General features: G+C 45.3%; 2 protein-coding genes across 3 annotated transcripts in view; one reads left to right on the top strand and one right to left on the bottom strand.

The window, feature by feature from the left end:
- The window catches only part of LOC120904707, a 76,424-nt gene that overhangs the window by 39,722 nt on the left and 9,195 nt on the right, over positions 1-27,507 (bottom strand). For both annotated transcript variants that reach the window (XM_040314940.1, XM_040314941.1), the window contains exon 2: positions 12,472-13,456. In XM_040314940.1, the coding sequence (XP_040170874.1) occupies positions 12,472-12,545 (74 nt within the window). In that variant the 5' untranslated portion in view covers positions 12,546-13,456. The remainder of the gene's footprint in view (positions 1-12,471; positions 13,457-27,507) is intronic.
- LOC120904709 (septation initiation network scaffold protein cdc11-like) lies at positions 596-2,324 on the top strand. The gene is made up of 2 exons (XM_040314942.1): positions 596-730; positions 821-2,324. The coding sequence occupies exons 1-2, from the start codon at positions 708-710 to the stop codon at positions 1,689-1,691; spliced, it is 894 nt and encodes a 297-aa protein (XP_040170876.1). The 5' UTR covers positions 596-707; the 3' UTR covers positions 1,692-2,324.

Below are 27,507 nucleotides of genomic sequence, written 5' to 3'. Positions count from 1 at the left end.
GGATTGAGGCGAATGCTCTTGTTTGTTAGGCAATCGTCGCGCGGTTCTGATGCAGTCGTTCCCAACGGCCTACCAGCAACACTGGCAAGGTTATGGAGAAGTTTGAAATTCAATTTCCTTTATCTCAAATTTATCGTTTTTGTGCGCACAGAAATAGTGAAAGGTCGAAGTACGTCGGGGCAAAGTATGTACCAAGCAGGAAGTGTTCTAATCACATCAGCGTCCCAGCCCGCGATGAAATCCAATCCAAAACACAAGACCTTCAAGATAGTGATCGGGGCCAAAACAAAATTAGCCGCAAAGCTCGCCATGTTATGCGAGGATTTGCCACAGATTCCAAAATTACAAGGTTGCCCTCTACCGCTCATTTGTGATCGCGTAACTCCTAAATCTTGGATCACGCACTTGCTAAGTTGCCGCATTGTTGCAAATAGCAAGAAGAATCACTCACACCAGGGAGGACGGGGGTCGCAAATGATATCTAGCCCGCTTTATCTTTGTCCAGCTAATTGGGGACATCTTTTCCGCTGGGCAACCTACATGAGCGCGCGCTCCACATTCACGCGGACATTCGGAATGTTTCGCCCAGTATAAATGCTGACCAGCCGCCCGAACCAGTCCAATCCGTGGCACCGGTGCGGTCAGGTTGGTTGCAGTTCTGTGTGCAGTGTTTTTGGTGAAAGCAAAACTTGATCTTGGGCGCAAAAATGTCCCGGAACATCGTGTTGTGGTGGGTTTTCATTCGTGAACGGGATCTGCTCCCTTGAATGTAGTAGTGACAGTTTCCTTCCCCCTTTTCTTTTCGTTTCTGTGTGTTCAGTTTTCTAGTGACGGTTGCTTGCGGCGCCAGCGCCTACGGCCGAAAGCTGGAGTGCAGCGAACACCGCGAGATGGAGTGCGAAGTCTCCAACTTTACCATCGTCGAGTCGATGGACCTGTCCGAGTACGAGTTCCCGGACCATCCGCACCTGGCGTTCGGTACCTACCCGCACTCGGACGACTCGACGTACGTCGTCACCATCGGTAAGGAGCTGGCCGACCGGCTCCAGTCGACCGAGAAGCTCGAGATTCAGAACGTCTCCCTGCAGACGATGGTGCTCTGGCCGAACCTGCGCTCGCTCGATGCGTCCCACAACTACTTCTTCGAGCTGATCGTCGAGCCGGGGCAGAACTATCAGCTGCGCGAGCTCAACCTCAGCTACAATCGCTTCCAGTCGATCGAGTTCGTGCAGGCGCTGCCCGCCCTGCGCACGCTCGATCTGCGCCACAACTATCTGGAATCGCTCAGCTTCTCGCTGTTCGACATGGCGACCGAGCTGTGGAAGCTGAACCTGGCCAACAACCGACTCCAGACGATCTCGACCGACGGGTCGCTGCATCTGCCGCGCCTGTCGACCCTGCTGCTGCACGACAACCTGCTGAGCGTGCTGGACGCGAGCGAGTGGCGGTTCAGCATGCTGCAGGAGCTGAACGTCGCTCGCAATCGGCTGCGCTATCTGAGCATGTGCGAGGTGAACCATTCCTTCCCGCACCTGCAGACGCTCTACCTGGACGAGAATCGGTGGGAGTGTGGCCATCTGAACGCCACCATCCGCCAGCTCCATCAGCTCGGCGTCAAGGCGATGGCGTACTACGACACGGAGGACCAGGAGCACTGCAACACGGCGATCGACGAAATCTGCTGCTACTAGACGGGTTAGTGTGCGGTTCAATAGAGGCGCCCTCTTTTTCTTGGTCAATTGCACACACAAACACGCTTTTTGTATCCCTTCACCTTCTGTCACTGTCGCTGCTGCATTAATAAATTGATCAACGGGCTTGACGGACCGTCGGATCCAATCGATTGGTGGCATCTTAAAACATGATTTATTGCCCTCATCTCACTTGCTTGAGTGTGGCGCATCAACCAGCTTATCAGGATCTCTTAAGCAACAGAGGTCACAGCTGCAGCACGAACAATCGAAGAAGCAATTTCTTTGTCTATAGCATTAACGTGCTGTACATTGCATTGCATTGTTGGCAGCAAATGAAGTGTGGTTCGAAAAATCGTGCACCTTTTCCAACGTTCGCCAAAGATCGTAGGCCTTACCTAGGTGCAGCCTGTTAACCTTGCAGTGTAGCACACGTCTAACATGGAAATGCAATTTGCTTTAAGCCTTCACCACAAAGAAACAAAAAACAAATACACCCTTACAAGACGAGTCATCACGAGATCCTGTTGAACTGTGTGGAGTGTCGCTTGTGATGTTACCGTAAATTAAACGCAACAACCAAAATAGTCATCGCACAAAAATTCCTGACAGTCTGGCTCTGTTAGAGATGAAGGAATACATATTGTCGTCCAAAGTTATTGATAGTCCGAAAGAATTTACGCTCTTTTCTCCATTCTATACGTGATCCAAGTAAAATGCCAAGGAGTATCCAGCCCATGATGTGATCACTGTTCCTCCCAATCTCCACCACACATTCACTGATGCTGCTGAGAAGCAAAAGAATATTTTCAACTCCAAATGTGAGCGAGTCTGTCATCTGTCATAAATTGTTATTTTGCCATATAGTGTTTTTTTACAACAACACTCCACACGATATCCAAAACGTGAACCGAGTTTGCAATCATCTCCGTCCAATGGAACATCCGCTTCGAAAGTGCTTTTCCCATGGTATCATACACCACGCAGCAAATTCAGCATCGTCCATCATACACCCTCCTCCAGACTGGGAAGTCGCAGAAGGAATGACTCTCTCTCCCTCTCCCTCTCTCTCCCTCTCTTGTTCTCTCTGTGTGCGCATAAAGAAATATGCAAATCCGATCGATTTCTGCTCGCACCGAATGGCGCAATATATTACACTCGTTCGTCGTTGTTGCGCGCGGTGCAACTTTGAATAGGTTTGGGAGGAGGGTTTTGCACACAAATGGCGTTATTTAGCGCAGAGCGTGAATAGTAAAAAGTAGTGTTCTGTGTCTAGCTTTGAAATTTAATCGTATAAAAGTACAACCAACCAGCTTGTCTCCAGAAGTCTATAAAACAAGCGACGGATACTCGATACTCTCTTACGCATAGCATTAGCGCCTAACGCACTGTTTATTGCGTGTTGTTTGTGGAATCATCCGTAAAAGAAGTCTAACGTGAAAAAAAAACAAAATTAAATTAATCCCAAACACTTCATCATCAATTTAGTATTCAAATTTTTGAAAACACCAACGCTTGTTTTGTTGGACTTCAAAATTCTAATTCGCACTCACTTAGCAAAAGCTTGAACTTGTCCACGACACCACATTCCATTCATAGAATGCAAACACACACACATACACCTGCACAAATTAATCGCCAACACAGTTCGGTAGAGGCTAAGCGGCTTAGCCGTAAATGTAATTGCCAAATTATGGTAAGCCAAGCGGTGGCCACACGCTGGTCTGCAAATTCTTCGTCCGCCGCATTTACAGGCGGCAGTGACTCACCCCGAACGGTAGAATATTGTTATTGTATGGCATCGCCCAAACATAAGTTAGCCAGAGCACCGATATATCTATTCGGGATCGGTTTCATTGTGCACCACTCATCTAGGAGTATAGGTTGGCGTGGCGTAAGCGCAGCAAAAGATCTGCAGCAAATGATCTGGAAATTATAGATTCTACAAGCAGCGCACGAAGCAGCACGTGAGCGGTCAGGTCGATCGTGGACCCAAACTCCTAACGGGCCAAGCCCAGGGCAACGCCCCAAAACTTTGTGCTGGAAGGGTTCTATCCTAAAGCTAAAGCAAACCCTTTGTCGAAACATTATACGGTAGCTTAACTATAGTCCGCGCTGGAGACGTAAAAAGGCCAATGATTGATTCTATGCTATCGCCTTGTTTCGCTTGGTTTTAACCAAACTCACAAGCACACTTTTTGCTGGATTTTATCAAGCAATCGAAAACGATACTGAAAGCGAAACAAAGACCCCAAAATACAGCCACATCCGTTATGAAATTCAATGTCAATTCAACAACACATTTCCATTTGAGTTCTGCTGTTAAACAAATCGTAACATGTCGCAAAAACATCGTTCGCTGGTTTGTCCACCAGTCTGTCTAATTGGCTTTGGTTTGTTTGTATTTAAAACAGAGACACACGCACACATACAATTACATCCAATAACATAGCCGAAAATGCCATTCGGCAGTGGGCACTGTGCCAACCAGCACGGTGAGTAGGTCACATTGTTTTCTCACAAACCAACGATTGCTAAAACATAAAAAGAAACCACAATGTCCACACCATAATTCTTTTTCTCACTCGGCACACTCGGAGGAGCAGGGCAAACTGTCCCAAACATTGGTAGTGCGGCGAGTTTGCCGGAATGTTGGAATTACGTAACCTTTTTGACCACAGGCTCCCCACCGGTCCATTAAGCATTCTTCCGTCCCCGACGTCCACTCCGAAATGTGGAGAGCAAACGTAAACAAATCTGAGCACCAATAATTCATTCCATCTATTTGGAGCCCCTCGCTTTGTACTCCGAGTGGTGGCGAGTGGCGAATCAGCGTCGATGAAAGCTCGCTATAAAACCATAAACTACACGCCGCCATCACAAAGCGCCTCCAGTTGCCCCTTTTTGAAACTCTCTTGAGGTATGCAAGTGATAAGATTACATTTGACAGTGCCATGCTCACGCAGGCACGAGATAAGCCGTCGGGACGTCTAGTTGCACCCCAAGAATGGTGACAATAAAGTAAAGACATCGGCTGAACTTCATATTCCTCCACCTTGGTCGTAACAAACGCTACGACGTTCCAGCGAGACGCAACGACGCCATCAAGAAAAACCCCGTCCTTCCCGACCCGTAGGTGTGTCTGTACGAACCGATCTTTCTGTTCTTAGCAAGCGAGTCACACTGGCTTGGGCTGGGGAGCTATTGTGACCCATAAATCTGGAACCGGGGCGGCCCTGTAACGACGTAAAAAGTCAACCAAATGTAGAATGTCACTTTTGTGCTCACTCGCTCTCTCTCTCTCTGTGCATGGCGGCGGGGTTAACCTTCGCGCTCGAACACCCTTTAAAAGATCTTGATTTATGATATTCGGATGCCACAGAGCCGAGTGAGTGAAGTTCACTGCAAAGTGCTCCATAGATACACTCTCTTCTGCTCTCCCTCCACCCCGGGGGGGTTAAAAGTGATGGCGAGAAATGGGAGGTTCGGTCCGATCGGGTCCCTAAAAGACCTTCGCTGCCGTGGAGTGGCTTTGTCGAATCAACATAAAAACAAAAGTCATAATTACATTCGCCGCCAGTGCTGGTGCTACGCCGAGCCGAGCGAACAAAAATCCCATCTCGTCTTACGGTTTGGTCTCCCGTTGGCTTATGCAACACACATACTGCTACAATCGGTTGGCATGCCGAGCAGAGCGGCAGTGGGAGTGTGTCACCGTGGTTACTCTGTTAGGATCTGATATTGTACCTATGCCTTTCATGTTGCATCCAAATCCCATGACTCATCGAAAAGGGACAACATCCGTGCACCGAAATGTGTGCCCAGCAATAGGACACAGAGAGAGAGGGCAAAGTAAGATGAAGGCAAATGATAAATGTAGCAGAAAATACCATCAACCACAACGGATTCCACTCGTCTGAAAGGGTAGAATAAATACAAACTCTGCGCCTGCTAGGGGTTATTTGGGATCAGGCACGCACAGATCCACACGATGCCGTCGGGGCCACCAGGCAATTGCTGCAGCATCGCGTCGCGCTTCCCTTACAATACGCTAGATGGCAGCACGTGTACGTGGTTGAGCGAAAACAGCTGACACGAATGTGCGTTTCGGTACAGGAACCTAGTTACCACTCCCTCGCCAAGCTAATGGAGTTTGCTTAGAAGCGAACGAGCTTCCACATACGAAGAGGAAACACACTAATTTATGCGCACGCACTGTGTGGTGCAAGTCGTTAAATTTAATATTGGCCCCAATTCCCGACTTGCACTTCCATTCCATGCGACAGACTGAAGCAGCTGATCAAAGAGAAGTGCACTGCTGTGCTGTGATGACGATGATGCGTAGTGCTTGTACGCAATGACACTCCGAGGGGTCGTCGGAGTCGTCGTGTTCGTACAGCGCGCTTCAATGTGTCCAAATTATGCGGCATGTACTCGGGTTGGGTGAGATAAACAAGCTCTCGTTGCGGTGGTGCTCTGTTCGACAAGCTAAAATATGCTTGCTTGAGTAGAGTTTAACAAACTCCGTCGTGTGCGCCCCGGTCGGGGAGGACATGTTGTTTGGGCATTGTTTACAAGTAATGCATCGTGGATTTATTATTAATTTATCAAACCAAACAACCCGAAACGATGTTTAATGGTCGTAGTAATGATAAAGTTGATTATCGCTAAACTCTTAAACAATGTACTTTATGTACGAAATTTCTATTAAGAAGAGGACAGCAATTAAAGCTTCACTTTTAAGTCTTCAAGACTTAGAAGAAGTGCTTCAAAGCAAGAACTCGGCAGCCCATTTTCCAATGGAAGTCCAGTGCATCGCCCAAAGCAGGCATTCCCAGTGCATTTTGAAACTGCTATCAACTGACTGCAGTCAACAAGCATCTTCGCCATGTCCGAACCTTCCATTAACTATTACCCACGAAAAGACTCCTTCGTCAGTGCATCTTTCTGTCCGTGCTCTTGTAAAATTACACACGAATCGCTTCCCGAGTCGATGACGTGCACGGAAACACAAAAAGATATGGACTACCTACTCTGCACAGACAACACACCTCACCTTCCTGGGTAGCTGGGTAGATGTGTGCAGAAGCAGAACCTCAGGCCTGCTGCTGGATGCTGTGTGGTCTGTGTGTTTGTAGCTTCCATTTCGATTACGTGTTTCGTTTACTTGCGCAGTGAATTTATGATCCTCCAACCCTACTAAACATTGCATCAACGGACCACCCGTTTCCTCACTTTCGAAGCAAAGATTCAGAACATTTGGAAACAAGAATAGCCAAGAGAGCTCTACTGCTTTCTCCAACCGTTCGCCAACTTTACCAACAGCTCCACCCCGCTTCAGCTTGACACGTGACGGTTGGTGCAACTTGCAGGCATGTGGTGTTGTGGATCGTGTGATAGTGGTGATGCAAAAAATATTAGCCTTCCGTATGCCGTAAGGGCTCTCTCCAGTCGATTCCGGACGGAAAACGTGTTTCTGCCGACCATGGGGCTGCTTGTCGGACGTCACAGAACGTGCACGGAAACGTGGTGCAGACTTTCCAAACAGGGCCGTTTTCTGGAAAGTTCATATCAAAACCGTACGACACCTGACCGCATTGCGATGGACTTTTATGCTTCCTGGCATCTGCCTGTGCGGCGCATCGTTCAAAAGCTCCCAAACGGAAACCCAGATAGGCATGCAGAACTTAATCAGGTCAGGAAAGGAAACTGACAGGAAGGGCGCACTGTTGGAAGATTTGATGCTGATTTCTAATCTCGTTCTCTCGGAGTTTCTGGACCTCTCTAGGCAATCGAGCTCTGCTCTGGACACGTGGAATGTCCGCACAGACCTGACAGTTGCAACGTGCGGAACAAATGACACTCTCTGTTTCGTCTAGTTGTTTCATCAAAAATTCATGGGACGAGCAGGGGTTTCGGGTCCTGATTTTAAATTATTTCAGCTATAGATCCCTACAGATTTAAGGCGCATTTTATCAAGTTGGAGACAAGACGGTATGAACTATTAAGCAATTATTGTACAACGTTTACACGAACAACAAACAACTCAACCATTCCGCAACCCAAAAAAAAACACTAACTGGATCTAAACTTTGGAAAAAACAGTTTGTTTGTCCAACCACAACCTCAAACTATCGCTTCTGTGTGCCACAACAAGCAGCAGCGCTCGTGCGTCCGGGTCGTTCTGATTCTGATAATGCACCAACAAACAGGCCAGACCCGCGCTCGGTCGTACCGGTCGTACAAAAATGCAATCCACATAAACATTAAACTTCTCCGGCCCGGCGAACCGTTTATTGCACCCCGCACCCCCCCGAGTTGAAGATGGAACACCGCCGGCGAATGGCCAAACATTAGACTTTTTTTTACTTTGCCTTCCTTCTGCTCTTCCCTTTGGCATCCACATTCGCTAAAACCCGCGCAGTGGCGATGGCGTAAAGAAGTCACACAGCACAACCACTACTGCCGCTGTGCGCGGGAAGCACTCTCGGGGCACGCACGGCCAAGCATAAAACCCAAACCTCCGATGCGCCGAAAAGCATAATCAGGACCGCTTCACAACACACTCGAGCACACAGCTCGTAGTCGGTCGGGGGCACAGGCACAGGCCAACCAAACCTTGGGCCTTCGAAATCGAAAGTAAACAAACAGAACGGGGACGGGGTAAAACAAAGAGAAAGAAAGAATCTTACACACACACACACACACACACATACACAAAAACCTCTGGGAGAGTGCAAACGAGCCACAGGGCCAAAAGGTCCATTTTATCGCGCTGGTCCACATAGAGAGGCGAACCGGCCGCGCAGCGGACGACCGTACTCTTCTTTTCCGGGATGTTGCGCGGGTGCCTCTGTGTGTGTGTAGCGTTTTTTCTTTGCGATTGCGACTGAGCGTTTTTTGCCTGCCTGCCCTTCTTGGCATGCCTGGCCAAGCCAAAACCGAGAGCAGCGCAGATGTTTTATATCAAATTAACCAATTAACCAGCGGCTATGCGCTTTGCGGTTGCGTAATGCGCTGCTACAACATTCGGCGTTGACCCAAACGAGCCCTTAAAATCGTTCTCGGCTCAATGTTACCAAATAGGCCAAGAAAGGAAATAATGAAAGGAATAATAAGTTTGTCTTTTTTGTTGTAACACTATTGGATTATTGGAATACATTTAATAATTGATTTGAAATCATGATGATAGAACATGATGGACATGATGGAACTAAAATATATGAATTTTCAATCTTAAGACTATATGTTACATTCTGTGACAAACAAACACACAAAAGAGCAACAATCTTACTTAAACGCTTGAAGTCACGATCAGAAATAAAACTCGCTTTCAGCCGCTACTTTAACTCTAACCTTCCAAAAGGAAAATTATTAAAAATAGAACCCTCAACACACAATGGCGAACGGCTCACTGTATCCCCGGGTTGCATCTTCAAAAACCAAAAAACAAAATCGAGACCGAACAACGAGATGAATCATTGATCGTCTTTCCTCTCTTGTCCACCCCTCGCCATCAACAAAAAAGACTCGAGAACGTGCAGGGATGTCGATCATAATCGATACTTTGCTGCACTTCTACGAAGAGAAGCATCGCGCGAGAGTGGGAAGCGGTGTGCGCGTGATTAGCCTACTGGCCAGTCGAGAGAGAGACATAAATCCTTCCCCAGGGCATGAAGAAACAGCACCGGGTTTCATGAGATGCTGCTGCTACGTTACGTTGTGGTGCAATAGGAAATCCAAAAGGTTTTGCAGCTTCAGCTACACTGCTGCTGGATGGGTTCAAAGCTGGTTATTAATAGCGTTTCGAAGAATCATGTTTATCACCTCTACCGGACTGGGAGAACCGTGAGGGGGGCGATGCCGGGATTTTGGTCTTCTCAACCCCGAAGACGTTTCATGCACGAACAGCGATCCGCACCAGCAGTAGTAGCAACAGCACCATGTGTTCACTCTCGCTTGGTCCGGGCTGCAACGCACGAAAACGAGTTTGGTTTGCCAGCCATCATCGGTTTGCTTACTTTACAATCTTTGGCACAACACTACTAACCTCGATTTCAACTTCAACCTGCCGGTACACAGTCGGAGCAGTAGTGTAGCAGCAGCGTACTGTGAATGCAAATTCAGTTCAGTTGTAGTGAGTGTGCGGGTGCGCTCTGAATGTGTTCTTAAACTGCTGGCAAAGTACAGGGTAGGAAAGGTGTGTAAAGCAGTTTTTGGAGGCCACAGAGGCTTGATTGTAGTCGACGATCAAGCAGACTTGTTTACCGGAAAGGCATCATTACCACCGGCCATCAATCAGATCAAGCTGCCGATATAATTTATGAGCAGATCAAAGTGAAATTGGACGAGATGAATCCTCCATTGTCTTAAAGGATTTTTTTGGAAGCCGTTGGAAGAAATGGCGTTCTGTGTACATATCAGATTTTGAGAGACGCTTCAAGCAAACCGTTTCGATGATGGTTCCATCCTGATAACCCTCTCCTTATCATGCCCTTTCTATCGAATTTCGCCAAGAAGGGAACCTAATCTTTTCGGCACACATACGTACAGTTTTACGCCAAGCATGCGAAACCTTTTCGTCCGAATTCCTTTCTAATGGTTTCCCAAACTCCAACATATGGGCTGATAGGATCAGGCGGGTGCAAAAAAAAATCGCCTCTCAAATAGAAACAAACAAACGGCACCGTTTCGTTGTGTTTGACAGATAATATATCTTTTTCCTTCCACGTTTTACACGCTTCTTGCGGACCATCCGGAGGAGTCTGTGCCATAACCCTGAAGCACAAGCACATTCCAACATCGCCAAACATTCACGCTGATGGGGCTGTGAAATGTTTAATCAGAAGATTTGTCGCGAGGGCGCGCGCGCGCACGCTCTTTACAACAAACAAACACACAATGCCAAATATATACGGTGACGGTGACGTAGACCCGCAAAACAGTATGTCTGTGTGTAAAAAAATATGCCTCAAACAAGCCGGGTGGTAATAAACAAACAGTATAGATTTCTCGTTCAACATGGTCCACTTAAAACCGGTGTTCACCGTTTGCCGTTTAGACGCTGTACTTGGACGAAAACATTCATCATCGAGCATTCTGGGCATATTGGCAGGTTGACAGATTCAGGATTCAAGTGTTTGGAAAGCTTGAAGGACATATTGCTGGTCCTCTGATGCTCTCGAACGTACCATCTTTGATTCTTGGCCACCCAGACGACAACCAATCGTTGCTGTCCTTTGACTGCAGCTTCAGAAAGGCTTCTGTCTGGTTCTATGAGCAGTATGAATTATTGAACCAGACCAATTGTTGAAACATGCAATAGACATAAACATTGACGTATAATCTTAGTATCTAGCCGGGAGACAACTTTCACCAAATGCATCCGTAGAATCAACTGGACGAAACAAGGTTCGAGAGGTATTGTTGGAATAAGGTTGGAAAAAAAACCTTTAGATTTGTTCCAACTTCCAAAAGAGAAAAGGGAACTTCGGCATGGCATAGCGTTATGCCCTATATGCAGGTGCTTTCCAAATCTAATGTATCTCGATATTCCAACCACTACATCCTGACCAATTATTTAGAGCAATAATAAATTTTTACTTGAATTTTTATCGCGAAAGCCTGTTCAATAATCAATCGTTGCCTTCCTACATTAAATTGATGATCTTAGGCTTCAAGATGATTCAACAACCATTACGGAAAATTGCCGGATGTGAAGAATTATCCTATCTTTATCGTTCAATGTTTCCTTCTTGGCAAGTTACGATCATTCAAGATGACTCCTGAATTGTAATTTACAAACGCCGCACATTTGGTGCCTTTTCTTTTATGCCTCAAGTTCTTATCAAATGCGTGGGGCACAATTATTTACGTAAGTTGCCTCTGTATGGGCACGCTTCCGGGCCAGGCACATCAAGTATATACAAGAAGAGCTTTATTTTTCGCTGAATCATTCGGGTCGATTTTGTGGCAGCCGATCGATCGAGAACAAACCATCTCCAATAACAGTATCATCCGGTGGATTTCCCTTCGTCTCATACGATTGACCACAGCACCTCACCTCACCCGATCGATCGGCTTTCAACAGTATCGAGATCATCCGCTCGTGTAGCATAACATACAACATGGGGCATATGGGGCATCGCGTGGGCGTTATAAAAATCCCTTGCACTGTAAACAACCTTCACTTGTCTCGATCGACACCGACACACGGTCGCGGTTAGTAGTAGGAGGAGCAGCAATACTAAAATGTCAAAAACCAGCGCTGATCGAATTAAACACACACGCCTAAACGTCGGTAAACATAAATTCTCCTGTCCAGAATGTTACATCTGGAGGCTTTTTGGGGGCGGCCAAGTCCCTGTCGGTCATCAAATCCCACGTCTATCAACGATCGAGACGTTGTAGGGTTTGTGTGTGTGTGGATGATTTGAAAGGTGATGGGAAAATAAAATCTAATGCTCTTCTGGGCGGGCTTGATGGATCTTGTAACGGAAATAAATAATCAACATAATCATGATGATGTTTAGGCTGTTGGGCGTATTTTCACTTGCTTGATTTACTTTCTCCACCGGGGCGCGTATATCCAGAAGAACATGCAGAAATCATTCCAATTTCTGGAGCAACTTACCTAAAATATAAGAAACAATAGAATCATTAGAAAACAATTCCTAAACCATTTACATATGCATTGTCTTTTGTAGGTTAAAATCATACCATGGCAGTTTTGTTAAGCGATGTGTGTGTGTGAGTGGTGAAAACTCTTCCTTATACTTACGTTGTGTCCAGGTACTGGAAGTACTGATAGACCGGTTTCCGGTAGAGGAATCCTTCCGCTTTTTCCACCATCATAATATGTTTTCATATAACTAAAGCGTCGCAAACCTTCGAAGTACGTTGCTTCACTATAACGCGTTGCGTACTAAAACGCCCTATTTAATTCTTTATCTTACTGGAACTATCGATTTGTTTCTGTTTACACTTTCCAGTGTGTATCTTTTCACGCAAACTTCCGTCGATCAATTAGACACGGCGATTATGCTTTCACTGGCGATTTTAATGAGCTCCGCGTGCGTTGTGGACTGCTTATTAAACCCATTTATGATGCCACTTTACGTCAAACCGTAAATCAAACACTTTCGATGAGGCGCATCCTTTCGCAATGTGATAAAGCACGAAGCGTAAAATGGTCGCTAAACTTTTTAACACAACAGCAACAGCAGCAACACCAACACGCTCTGATTATTTCCGCCCTCGCTGAGTGTGTGAATGAGCGAAGAAGCTCTAAATTGCTTGCCGTAAATCATTCGCGGTAAGGAAAAATGAGCCGCTGGCGTGCTTTTTACGGCTATTTTGACAAGCGGATCCGAATGCTGCCAGTTTTCTGTGCTCGTTTGCTCGTTAAACTTCTCACTTGGGACAAAAAAAGGGAATTAGCCACTACGCAAACCGCTGCAACACATTTAAGTTGTTTCTTTCTTCTTTTGTTGAGTTGGCCGGTTGGTGCTTATTAAAACTTTCTCCGCCTTTGAGTGAGCGAAAGATTCAATTTTATAGGATCGTTTCCGTTTTTTCGATGTCGATGCTTGTCGGGTTTTTTGGTCGTTTATCACAGCTTTATGCAAGAATATGCGTCGGCATATGGTACACACTCGTCTCGTAAGGCACCGATTAATTTCCTTTCTTTCTTGTAATGCGTGAACGAGCTTGGTTCTATCGTTCGGCGAAGATTGCTTCAAGAATAGACTGATAAAGTTTTATATCTGAAATGAAAAATTCAATTTGCTTAGCGTGTGTGACTCGTTGGGTTCGTCGAATTCCTTGAGTTCGTTTGTAATCCTTTTGTAGTTCACTTTAACCATAACGTAAAACAGTGCGTCAATTGCGATCATATTGACAGCTAAAATCGTAAAACACGAGAACATTTTCTACAATTGTACTTCAATTCTACATCGAATTTTTATAAATTATTTAGGGCCATAAACATATGAAACATTCCTTTTGAACAAACAAAACATCATTTTACATGCATCGCTCAACACGAGCATGGAAATAGAAGATGTTCAGACACGCGATGTGCCGAAAATAAATACATCACTATTCTCACCATGTGCATTTGTCTGCTCTTGAGAAGCTCGACAAGAAACAACCGAAGGGACGATGCCTAGAGCCGACGGCGAACAACACACTGCGTCCTTTTGTGGTGCATTTCGAGTACGATCTACTTGAGAAGCAGCATGCCTCCTGGCACACTTTACGACATCCTTTAGCGTGAACGGAACATTACAAGACTCAGTTGTAAACATTGTAATTACCTCGCCTGGGCTTTGTGTGGTGGCTACAATTACCCAATCTGAAACGGGTGTTGTTTCAATGTTCTGCTTTGTTCGGTTGTTCTTGCAAACCCTACCCTCAAGCAGATAACGTGTGTTGTTTCTTCTGTTTGATTTATGTCCCGCTAGGACTTAACGATGACACATGCGGTTTGGCATGTCTTCAAGAAGGGTGTTTATGTCTTCAAAACGTGAAAATTGTGTCCCTTTAGCAAGAACAACGTAATTCAAAGCGAAACGGAAACCTTTTGGCTTTCAATTTAACAAATATTCTTCAAATCAATTCTTTCTGCAGATCAATACGTATGCCTAAGCTCATGTCCATCACATCATATACATAAGCGGCTCGACGAAAAATAGATTCAAACTCCAGTAACAATAAACGTATTGTCCAGATTACTTCCTGACATGGAGCAATTTTTAACAGCCGCTTCCTGTTTGTCAATAGCTATGCCAAAGTTCCACAAGGAACTAAGCGTCAGAAAACAGTGAAAGAATTCCATTTACAGGCAAGATTTCATTAATTTCCACCAAATATAGTGGCACGCGTGAACGGACCAACCCGGCACAAAACCTGCCCAGTAAGCCAGCCGCCGTCAGCGTACCATGAACTGTGCGCTTCAAGGATAACGGTTTGATAGTAAAAGAAATAAAAATATAACAACATGCCCCGGTATGGCGTACAGGATCAATTTGTACAAAATTCGGGGCGGACAATCATTGTACACCGAGGTTTAACACCTTCCTTCTTCAGCAAAGTCTGCCTGGTTAAAATGCACATCACACAGCCAAATGCCGACTGCGTAAGACAATCCTCCAGCGTGTCCCAGTGCTGCAGTGAATGCGAATCGTCAAAACAACATCATTTATCATGACGCAGCGATTACGGCGTCAGAAGAGCGTTGCTTTTTTTCCCTGTACAGAATCTTGGAAGGTGCTTGGTGCTGCCCAGATGTCTAGTGAAAATACTACGGCAGGCAACTGGCAGGCAGTGAGATGAGAGTTAGTAACGCATTAACCACCAATTGTCGGATCGTTTGCCACATTGGAAGGTTGGTGTGTGTATATGCGGTACCACCACCACCCGGTCGTGTACCATCAGCACTTCCTGTAGTTCCTAATTTGGCAAGGCGTTTAACGCGTTGTTAATAACACAGTGTGTGCATGCCCGGTCCGGCTTGTCTGAATCATGAGTTATAAACACACACACCGAGACAGGGGGAACTGGACATCGTTTTGAACAGCACATTTCACAGCACACACAGCTTAAGAACATTCGGCCGGTGGTCATTAGCATACACCCCGACCGCGTCGTTGCCATTTATGGAAGTTGGTGCCGTGTCTGGTTGCAGGATTTAGTTCCAGAACACCCCCCCCCCCCAGGGTTCCGCTTGTCACTTCCCGACCTGTTCAACAGACCCGGGTGTACTGCAGCTTAGACAGACGGCGGTACGATCGATCAGAACAATCCGTAAATCGATAGATCAATACTCAATTGACGTTGCATCAAGGGATATAATTGCAAACGATGCTTTTCCTAGCTGAAAGGTGTCTCTATACCGTTTAGCAGAGCGCAACGGGGTATGAGAAACGAGTGTCTTGAACAGATTATTAACATGCTGGTAATGATGGTCGTGTTTGATGGGAGAGACTGTGGTGTGTATGACATAGAGTCGGAGAAATCGTGAGTTTAAAACTTCCCAAGAATACATTTCCTGGGCGCCAACATGTCTGACACGCCTAGTTTCTAAGTGTTACTCAAGGTACGATCAAAGTCACGGTGTTGACGGTGATGACTTCCGTTCCGCCAATAATGTACCAAGCACAAAACGTGTGTAACCGATGTCAGGGAAGTGATTGTTTTCGCATGTTTATGTCCATTTAAGGCACAGAGGTTTGTGTCCAGGCTGTCCAGACAGAAAGTGTGGAACTCCTAACACTCCAGCCACGAAGATCATCATCATCTCTCAGTGCCATTAGGTCGCCAACATTCCCACTCAGCAGCTACATTAGACCATTCCCAAAGTGTTTAATAATCATCCTCATTTCCATTTGATATACCGTGGCGCACGGAAAAATTTGCTGTAGAAACGCTTATCATCTCAACAACGCGCAACGGATTCGATAAAAACACACAAAAGCTTGGACACTTCGGCCGTCGACGGACTAAAAGCCGTATTGCGATACGTCAACGCATCACTGATGTTGCCGCGGTTGCGCTTCGGTTGGTGTGTTGCTTAATTGACACAAATTGCTCATTTTCTCATCAGTTCCGCCGCCAGAGACAAGCCGACACACATAACCTTTTTCAAACCGTTGATGACATCGCTGCAGCACCCGAAGCACCACAGAGACATTAACCGGAGGAAGAGAGATGCAAGCGGACCGAAATTCCTAATGCTACCAAAATATTAATGGTGATATCTTCCAGCGAGAGAGGCTCTTCGCATCATTTTGAAGGTTAGAAAATATGGGCCTAAATTTGTGTTGATGACCACTATCAGTGTAGTGCGCACTAAAAGCGCGAGGGGGACACAAATCTTTGCTGGAGAGCTCTCGAGTGTTACAGCGATGACGACACTTCCAAACTTTAAACGACCAATTCGAAGATCTCAACAACTTGGAGGAAGTCAACTAATTCTATGTCTAACTGTGTTGTTCGTTTGCTGCCGAAAGTAAAGAAAGGCCTGTCCGCGCATCAAGTGCGTCCTACTTTGGTGGTCGTCACCGCGTGCGTTTGAAGCCCCCGCGCAGCAGGTCAATTTTCCGACCGGTTGTGTTGCATTTCAATCACGATAATTAGTCGTCCCCCGTGTTTCCTCTTCTCCATAAGAAGAGCTAGAAGTATATAGTGTGGGGAGGAGGCAGCCGCGGCTACCGTCAAAGGCCGGCTAACGGGCCGAAATTAGAAAATCAATCGCACAGTTCCGGCCACCGTGGCGTGGCGGTTGATCGTTTGAGAAGCAATTGATCCACCAGCCCTCACTCTGAGGTCTGGTCTGCTGTGCATGGCATAATTGATTTTTAAACAAACCCTAATAATGATATGCAAACAGTGGAACGCCCTCGGTACCACAGTCAGTCAGCAGTGGACCCCGTTTGCAGGTGTGCCCGCTATCTGTGGTACGATTACATCAGAAGCTCCGGGCTGCCGCGTACAGTGGGAGAAATAATGTCATTGCTAGAAACACCCGTTAGGCCCCTCACACTGGCCTTTAAAATATGGCAGCAGGTAAAAGGCACCAGGACGCAGTAGCATAAATTCTCTTGGAGTGTTTGCCATATTTTATCGATAAAAGCGGGCCACAGAATAGTTTAGAGTCGAGCTAGCTTTCGGTCGTTAAAGCAATCGTTCGGTATCAATAGTGTGCGGAACGAATCTATTCCGCCTGAACGACAAACGCGAGAGAGACGAGAGTGTTGAGACATACCTTAATACACTAACTCCATTAACACTTTCTAGTGCCTTTTCCTGCTGAATCAATCATTTCTTTCAAGCCACAAAGAATATATTGGAAACAAAAATAAACACTCTTACCACTAATACAAAGGTTACACAATAGGATTGCACTTTTACAAACACATCGTGTCTGACATCGGCAAAGTCTAACAATGGCTTGCAGTTTTGCTCAAGCTGCAAGCAAGAGGTAATAAATGGGAGGACTAAGACAAATTCCTGTCCATTAGTCGTTCCCTCTGCGCTCTGTTGGTACAAATAATTATAAACGTATAATACTACATTATTCATACAGGAAGGATTTGTGGATGGTCTCTTGTGTTTATCTTCACTGCAAGCTCTGCTGCTCTTCTTGAAAGGCTATGAACTTCTTGCAGTGCCATCCATCAAGAAAAAAAAGCAACCGACTGCAAACCGCCGGTTTCTTCCAATCTCTAAAAGATGCCTCTAAATGTTGCAATCGTTTGCGTTTTCATTCCTGCAATATTCTAATTCCCAACACGCTGCGATATTGTTTAACAGTGATTTCAGCCCGTCTGCTTGCTGTCATTCGTGGTGGTCGCGCGAAATACATTAGGGTGACCATTAATAATCCCTCTCTCAGTGCGCCCAGAGAAGAGATGAAAAACTCAAATGGATATTTTTACTCCACGTCCAAGCTCCAAGCCCTTCTTCCCTTTCTCCTACCCGCTCAAGATTTACTGTACCTCCTTTCTGGGTCTGGGTTCCGGTTCCCAGGACGCAACGGCCGGCTCAATAAGGGCATCAGAACGAATAGAACACAGCACACGCTGGGCTCCACTACCACCACCACTACCACCACCACCACGTTGCAGCGCGTTGTGTATGCAATTTATTAACTACCATTGACAATAAAATTAAAAACTCATAATATCCGTTTCAACGGGAGGTTTCCGTCGTTCCGTTCTCTTTCTCTCTACACTTTTTGTGGTCGTTCCTGAGGGTGCACTGCACCGAAGGCCTGTACCACCACGTGCCGCCGACAACAAAACAGACGAAGGGACAGCAAACGCACAGAGAACATTCACCCGAGTGGGGAAAGCTAGTAAAGAACGGTGATGCATTTGGGGAGACGTGCATGTACATGGACGTTCCCGCTTGAATGGACAGAGCAAGTCCACCTCGCCGGACGCATTTTCCGGTTTCCGTTGCAGCGGCAAAAACAGCGTACGGAATTTATAGGCAAAGGATGTAACTATAACTAGTGGAATAAATTTCAGCTGTTTGGAAAGGGCAATGAATGCGATATTCCGGGAGTGAGTCATGCATGTGTTTAATTTTGATGCAAATATTACCGTCGAAAGTATTGCTCAATTACTGGGGAGCTTTCCAAGGTGGTCGCACAACATTCCTTAAAGGAAGAGCTGCGAACAAGGCCCTAAAAATGTTTTCTCAAAATAACCTCCTTTACATAATGCTTAACACATGTGCGGCTAATGGCCACAGAGTGCATCGAGCGACGAATGCCTTATGGTTTGCAGCAGCAGCCTGCACATAATTAACCGTAAACATTATAACGAACATCAAGCTGACCGAAGCCATTCCCTAAAATTGCCTTCTTAATGCCATCCTTAGCACATACACACCGTACAAACAAGCAAAAGAAAATACGACTCATAATGCTCTGCCATGTGCAGCAGGATGACAATTGAACTGCTGTTTGCCATTATGCTGACACTGTATCACAGTTGAGCACATACACACAGCACACACAGCCACTCCACACGCTGTCTGTTTATCATCGATCAAGCGATCGTTGATAAAAGTCCACCGCGCGCGTAAACGTTTGCATCTGTCTTGGGCAGGCCCTCGTTCCCGTACCCTACACCACACATGATGCGTAATGCACACGGAAGAGGCATATAATATGAACAGATGAGCAGATGCAACACCATACCAATTTCATTTGAGTGTGCACTTGAGCAGGCTGCTTCCCTTGCAGTAGATCATTTCGGGGGGATGCCGTGAAATTTACTTTTCACACCCCGGGAGAGACTCCACACGGGTTATTGAACCAAACCGAGGGGTGTCCCCGTTGTCAAACGATGACAACGCTTGATTCTTGCCCCTCCACTGCTCTATGGGACTCACACAAACGGTCTCACATGCGCGGAAGATTGACCAGGGTGTGAACGGGAAATGTTTAGCATGTGTCAACGGAGCGAAGGAGAGAGATCTAGTGCAGCGGAAGCTATAAAGCAGGGCGTGAGAAAGTAGGGCGACGATTGGGCTGTTACACGTGTTTTTTTTTTTCGGTGCAGCAAGATGGGGGGCGTAGTGCTGGCTAGTAAATTTACACTTTTATACGATTGCTAAATAACAACAACACGGAAAAGCGAAAGTTGTGAAACAGGGAAATCGGTAATCGGATGGACATTTCAACAAACTGTTATTGAGAGCTTACTAGAGACAAACAAGTCAAATTAAAACTAACTGACGAGAAGTTAGACTGTCACAAATTTCAGTTTTTTGTGTGCTTTTTATCGAACTAAGATAATTCAAGCACTAGAAAAGAATTTCAACCAAATCGGGACATAACAAGGATTGAACTCAGGACCTTTGTGTCACTGTAATAGTGCCCTAACAACTACACTATGGCGTTTATCAGATTAACCGTCATTAAAAAGCGTATAATAGATGCGACAGAAATTACTATTCCACACTCAACCGACTCGACTCGCAATTACTCTAGCATTAAATCCAACGGAAAACCGCAAGCAAGAAATTAAATAAAACATCAACCACAAACACAGTCCCTGCCCGTGGGCGCATGTACAGTATCAGTGTATCATGTTTCATTCATAAATTGAGCTTCAAGCTGAAACACATGTCACAGCCAACTGTCAGCTGACAAATGCATACATCCTGTGTCACTGCAGACCCATACATAACACGCACTTATGCTTTACTTTTTCTTTACCAACTCCTTCTGCCCTTTCTCAGCCGTCCCACCACATCCCTTCATCATCGTTTTACGCACTTCGCGTGTCCAGCGCAGGCCCATCAACGGTGCCACCCGTAAAGCGCAACCTATGCGTCATGCCGATTATTGGTTACGATCGAAATTGTTAACACCGTGGCTTCTCCCCTCCTGTCCACCAGCGAGCGTCCTCACGTTCACTTCACGATCAACATCTCCCCAGAGGCCCAGAGCAGAGCAAGGGGGCCCCCAAGTAATGATTGCCATATTTGGCGTCGAAGTTGATACGTTTGATTGATTAATTCGTGCGCTGGTCGATCCACGTGCTCGTGGCGTTCGAGTTGTCAAAAGCCAAACCAGCGTACTGGGACAGGTTTTTCTTTCCGCTACAACATCGGGTGCAAGAGCTACGGTTGAGAGCTTTACTGTGATGGCGCAGCCATCGTTATGGATCCATTATCAGCCGTAAAGCATCGGCACCGGAAATCTAGCCCGTCGGAGTTGCCCTCCTAGCTTGATCGCCTTCGCTGGGGGTCGACATTATATAGGCAAACTGTTTGCTTTTGGTGCTAAGGTGGTAGTGGATGGAAGTTCTCTGCTTGTTAGAATCTGTACCGTCAATCGAAACTCAATAAATCAACACCAATCAGGGCCGAAGACAACAATGAAGCCAAACCGACAGCTAAAACTCATCATCACATAAAAGGGGCATAAAGTTGTTGTCAAGGTTCGGAGAGGAAGAACCTTCCAAAAATGTGGTAATTATGAAGCTCGCGCTTTTGAGTTAGCATGTCGGAGATAAACTAACACCAACGGTTAATTAATGAAGACTCATAAAACCGCACAAGCAGGCTTTAAATTCTAGCAGATAGGTTTAAGATAAACAGAATTTGAATTTTAAATTTCACATTTTGTGCTGGCTGATTTTCAATTTGTAATAAAAAATTTAAGATACTTATATTAGGAATAGCACTATGAACTTCATACTTAAAACAATGCACATCGTTACATTGTCTGTACAAAAATTGAATGAAATGAAATAAAAACAATGTACCTCTGGTTCCCAGAATTGCGCCGTTTATTTCATAATCACTTTTACTTCCCATCACCCATACCCGTCGTCATCAACATAAATATGACGGTAAAATTAAGCACCCCATTGTTCGGGCCCAGTGGCTGTGTGCGTGCAATGCGTTGCGATCCTCCCAATCGCGATCGTACAGAACGCCATCCACGCCGACAGGAAGTGTGTGGCTAGAAATTCGCGTACTTCCTTTCCATTTTGCATTGGGCACGTGAAACGGGACTCAGGGGAGAAAGACGATGTGCGATGAAAAGAGTTGCGCAAAAAGAATCGGCGATCGGATAGGCGTGTGTCGCGCCGACGCTATCAAGCTGGCGACGACGGTCGCGGACATACATTTCTTTCGACATGTGCATTTTAATATTCAAAAAAAAAAAGCAAACCGAACGCTCCGCCGATCGATTGGTTCGGCGTCTGCTGGGTTAAATAACTGGTGCCAGCGGCCTGGACTGGCCGCAGGAACCGGAATTGTGGTCGAGCAAAACATAAACCAGAAGTGGCACTGGTCGTACCAGAGTTGGCCAGCACACCTTTATGTATGATTTGCGGGGTGTTATGTTAAACGACTGTATTCGCCTCCATTCCGTAGCATATTCTACATTTTCTATATGACACGTGCGCCAAACAATCGACACAACAAGGGTTCGATCATGTATGCAAATTTCATACACTCACACACATATTTTTTGGGCTGATAAATTATGCATGAGTCCTTCATCTCCTTCCGGTCCCCGGTCCTTGGTCCGCACACAGCCACCACCTCATAGCCATTTTTCAGGTGCAGCAGTAGGAGAAGGAGGCCCCCAAAAAACGCTTTAACGTGTTTTTAAACGGTACAAAATGGATAGCATAAATATGAGATTTTATAACATAAACCATTATTAATGGTTATGTTGTAGGGTAACAGCTGTATTTGGGTGGTCTATTGCGATCGTTTTGAAGTTGTTTAAATACATACATTTTTTGCAAATTTATGATCGTGATCGATTGTTCAATAACTCAACGCAAACATAGTTTCTTTTCATGATTCATTTCAGCAAAGATGAGTCTTTTGCAGAGATTATTTTCCATTCCAACTCTCGAGCAAAGAGCAGAGGTTGAATCACCCCAAGCAAAAAGATGTTTCGGACATCGCTATGTAATGTCCGAGTGTCATAAATACTGTGCCTTTATCATCAATTATTGGGCACTGTTTTGCTGCCCACTTTCATGGAATTTCACTTTACAAAAAAAGTACACAGAATGCAGATTTAAATATACCTTTGAATTGGAATGCAATTTGGAAGAAAAAATACCAAAGCCTAACGACATACATTCCACACTGCATGGTCACAAATTGGCTTTTAAAGAGATAGAAATAATTTAACCATATTAATGACCACGAGATATTCCCCTATACGCTTGGGTTTCGTTCGCGATAATTGGCACCAGACCGTCTCTCTCTCTAGGGATCCAATCCACCGGACACACCTTGTCCTATAAGAGAGGTACAACCGTTTGAACATGCCATCCATGGCATTGGGGTGCGTACGTTGTGAGCGGTAATTAACAACGATGACACACCTCACATTAAATGAAGCTTTTAAAAAGAAAAAACCATGACAGAGCTAACAAAGCAACTTAGAAGCGGTGACTCAATCAAATTGATTATCTTAATTAAAATGGAAGATATTTAGAAAGTGCAAAAAAGTGATACTGCAGATACTTCAATATATTGCACCCAAGTGCAACGTGCAATGAGGAAAGGGCGAGGTTAAGCATCACCAAGATCCAGTAGCAGAACAAGATGAAGTTCATCTGGAACGATGCTCCATTCACCAAACGCGTCACACACTATGAACTGAAACTCAATACCAACGACACTTGTTGCAACTACTACACACGCCCATTCACATAAAATCAGTAAGCATTGAATCTGAGAAAGCTGGCAGATAAACATTACCGGCGTAATAACTCCATTCTAACGGATCCGGTGGCAAAGTTCGCTCCGAGTTGGCCTTTCATGCACACACCCGGGTCCCCAAGGCCCAAGGGTACACACACACACACACACACACACACACACACACACACCCGATAAGGTGTCAAATATCATCATAAACCAGAAGAGCACTTTGAGCAGAAAAAAGAGGCTCAATGAAAAGCGAAGCTTCTTGTAGTTAAGAGCTCCACAGACTCCACACGAGCGACAGCTTGCTCCACTCTTCGGTAAATCAAGAAAGTAATGTCGGTAGTTTTTCCACAACACACAAACAACGGCAGGGGACAAGAGAGAGAGAGAGAGTCGTCGGTAGCTAAAGCCATATCAGCTTACCACCTCGACACCGTTCAATGCAGCAGCCGCTACTTTCTTGTCGTTAAGCTGGGGTGGTGGAAGCGAATCTGGAAGCCTTTTGCATCGTAATAAGCATCTCACACACAGATCATACGTTCTTTAGCCTCAGGCTTTCAGTATCAGTTTGCTGACATCGGGAAGAGCAGGCAACAACAACAGCAAAAAAGAAAACTAAAATTAGCAGCGTCATTACCATCCGATACACACTAGCCCCCGATGATGACACTCTCAGCCGGCTGGGTGAACCCGGGAAGAACGCGCGGTGGTGACTCATTGGGATTGAACTTTTCACGCATGGTTACGCTACCGTTGTGTGCTAAATTCGCCTCTGATGTTTGTGTGCGCGTTTCAGAACAGCGCACGAAAGTCACGGAAGCTGCTACCTCCTTCACATGACATTACGACAGTAACGGCATCAAATTTCTTTTTAATGACTCCCTGGGTGGAGACTTTATTACCATGCGGAAAAGTTGCAAAACATACTCATGACATATTTTAAGTTTGAACGAAGCCTATGTAGGTGTGCTAAGTAGTGTTGAAATATAAACCCAAAACACAAATTCTATGCTGCGCAGTTTTGTATAGTTCTTTTCTGTTTCTATGCCACGCTCAAGTCAGTATTGATCAAACATTCTCCGGCAGGTCGGTCGATGCAACACGAATTTAGACAGTATTTTTTAGCACACATCGGAACAAAATATGCACACCCCGAAATTCCTAGCACAGCCTATCGCATGGCGTAGATCTACGCTCTACCCTTGTGTATTTCAATTCATGAAAAAAGATTGTAACTAAAAATATACCCTCTGTGAAAATTAAGCGAAGGACTCAATTGCGTAGAGAGCTGTAAGGGTCTAAGCATTCCCAACAAAATTGGAACTGAAAGCTTAGTTTTGTAACTTTGCATGTCATTTAACTCAACAGATAGGCAACTCGCAAAAACCATCCGAATTCTAAGCGTTGGTGGCTTTTAAGCCTTCACCTCGGATGAGCAAGTTCGCTCGACAGCATCACAGATAAAGTCATTTATTTGGATTTTGCTGGATTAAATCCAACCACCGCTGCCACGACGTCTAACAGCCCAAGCAAAGATGCATGGTTCGCGAAGCTTCATTATGATTTGGGATGAGACAAGCTTAAGCAGGCTTTAAACAGTAAACAATACACACAAAATGAGGTTACGATGGAAAGGATAACCTCAAACTAAAATCCCGCGAAGCCTGTCGAGCCTGAGGAATCAAATGTTTGGTGGGCCTCGCAAATCGCAACAATAAAACGAGAACTTCAATGTTTGCTTTTACGGCGAACCCAAGGGGTGCAAGTCAGGGAAATAAAGTTGCTGTCCTAGCTTTTTACATGATTAATAAAATGTTAAGTTCACATTAATTCAAGGGGAAAGGTTTTATTAAAGAGAACAAACGTCGGAACTACTCGCTAACAAAACCCCTTCATCAGCTACATCCGTCGGTAGTTACGTCCGATTCCCTCTAGAATATTATTAACATGAGTTATGGTAATAGTTGGCTGCTACTGTTTCACAAGAACTCAACAGGCAAATAGTAAATCCCTTCTGATGAAGTTTCCCCCACGGAGCAGAAAACTTGCGTGGCAGGACGGCATAAATTCTTGTTGCCTCTCCTCCAGTAATGCGTAACATTTGTCCTGAACAAGTCCACTCATAGTGAAGTTTATTTCTGATAGCTAACGAAATTCGCTTCCTGCTGGGAGATTGACTTCAGCAAATGGTTCATTTGAGTGTCTAGCCGGAAACGGGGTTGGTTGCTGCTGATCAAATTTACACCTGAGTGTTTTGGGAGACGTTAGACCATATAGATTCCGACACCACCTTTGGATCTGTAGATTAACTTTAATATTCAACCACACAATCATTTTGGCTTCTTATCAGATGCCATAACGAACCACTTTCAATTGGAGATATTAACAAGGGTTTCGAGCCAGCTTATCACAGAACAAAAAGTATGACGTCCATTTCTGATTATGTTACGAACGCAAAAAAAAAAATCCACTGTAACCACCGGTGTTACATATTCATGAAGAAAGGAAGAATGGTTTTACATAACAGGCATGAGAATGACCCTACAGGACAGTCAGCGACAGCAATCGGATGGGCAAGGCGAACGGCACAATGCAAATAAGCTGTGCTACCATAGGAAGTAACGTAAATAATCGCCAACGATCTAGCAAATGGCACGCAAAATAAAACAAACAAACTTGTAAAAAAGAGGAAATGCATAATCCTGCCAAACCACGGCAGCGACTTACTTGAGCTTACTACCAACGATAGCGCGTCTCCTACCAAGCCCCAAATGACCCTGACCCCTTTGGTACGAGTCCAACAGGGTCCACTCACAAGGCAAAGATTCCTGCAGGGAAGTAATTTCTGTGTGCGCTTTAAGAGCATGAAATATGTTTATGTTGACGCAAGAGCTGGCACGAAACGGGGCCGCAAGACAATGCCGTGCCATTCATAAACCCTTGCAAAAAACCCACGCAACGGATGGCGTCGATCGGGTTTCTGATGTTCACATCAGGGGTTGAGGTTAGCTTGTTGCCAAAAAAAAAACAAAAAAAAGCTGTTACCCAATCCGAATAAGTTTACTGGAGCAGGGAAAGGCAAAACAAACGGCCAACCAACGTAAATGATATTAGGTCATGCGAACTGATCCAAGAGGAGAAAGGTCTCAGAATTAAACAAAAACTCCAGGTAAGGTTTTAGATGACGTTTAACGTTGACCTAAAGGGGAGTTAATTCCCTCCAAATCTGTCAGTCGTTTCATATTTAACAAAACGATCGAAATGGGAGATGTCAGAAGCCAACGGGAGCAAACCTGTTTCGTGCCAATTTCTGCAAAGCGCCATCTGGATAGCTTTGCTGTATGCAAAAAAGAAAACAAGATCTCACACACTGTCATCCACCTGGCTCAGACTACAAGCTGATTACAGTAATTTAATGCTCGCTTACGGCCATGAACAAGAAGCTTCGACCTTCTCCTCTTCCTAGCAAACACATCCCTCGTTCCCTTCATACCCTTTTGTCACTTGTCAATCAGTCAATCAATCTGCAATGACCAACACGACCACCACCACCACTGCCTGGCAGTTCACTGACTTTAGCAATTGCTGACGGAACGGAACATTAGCTCGTCTTGTAACTGTCAATCTGGTCGGTGGTTAACGTTTTAAAAATCCCGGTACACTAAACGATTAAATGACTTCTCACGGCTTGCCACTCGCACCTTTCCTGCATTGTCGGTCGTCGGTCTGTTCTTATCGAACCTTTCTTTGATTTTCAACACAATGGAGCACAACAAATGTTAGATTTTCCTACAAGATGACACGTGTAATTGATCCATTGTGAACACAATTTTGAGGTTATGTGTATAGATTTTGCGCCAACGGTCTAAGAACAGCTGCAACCAAAACAATCGTACCCAATGAGTGCAGCTGATGAAACACACTCATGCACGAGTTGCTGTATCTTTTGCGCTGAAGGAGGCCAATACTGATAAGACGCATTTCGTCGCCCCCCGGCCCGCACACACACACACACTCCCGGCATTGAGTTCGATGGACCTAAAACACGACGCGATGCTTTAATCTTCTGGAGAGAGTCGAGGTTTCTTCTGTGTGGTTTTGATAAGTG

This window comes from Anopheles arabiensis, chromosome 3 (assembly GCF_016920715.1).
Source record: "Anopheles arabiensis isolate DONGOLA chromosome 3, AaraD3, whole genome shotgun sequence".
NCBI lineage: Eukaryota > Metazoa > Arthropoda > Insecta > Diptera > Culicidae > Anopheles > Anopheles arabiensis.
Note: the sequence above shows the minus strand (reverse complement) of the source record. Positions and strands in the feature narration are given on the sequence as shown.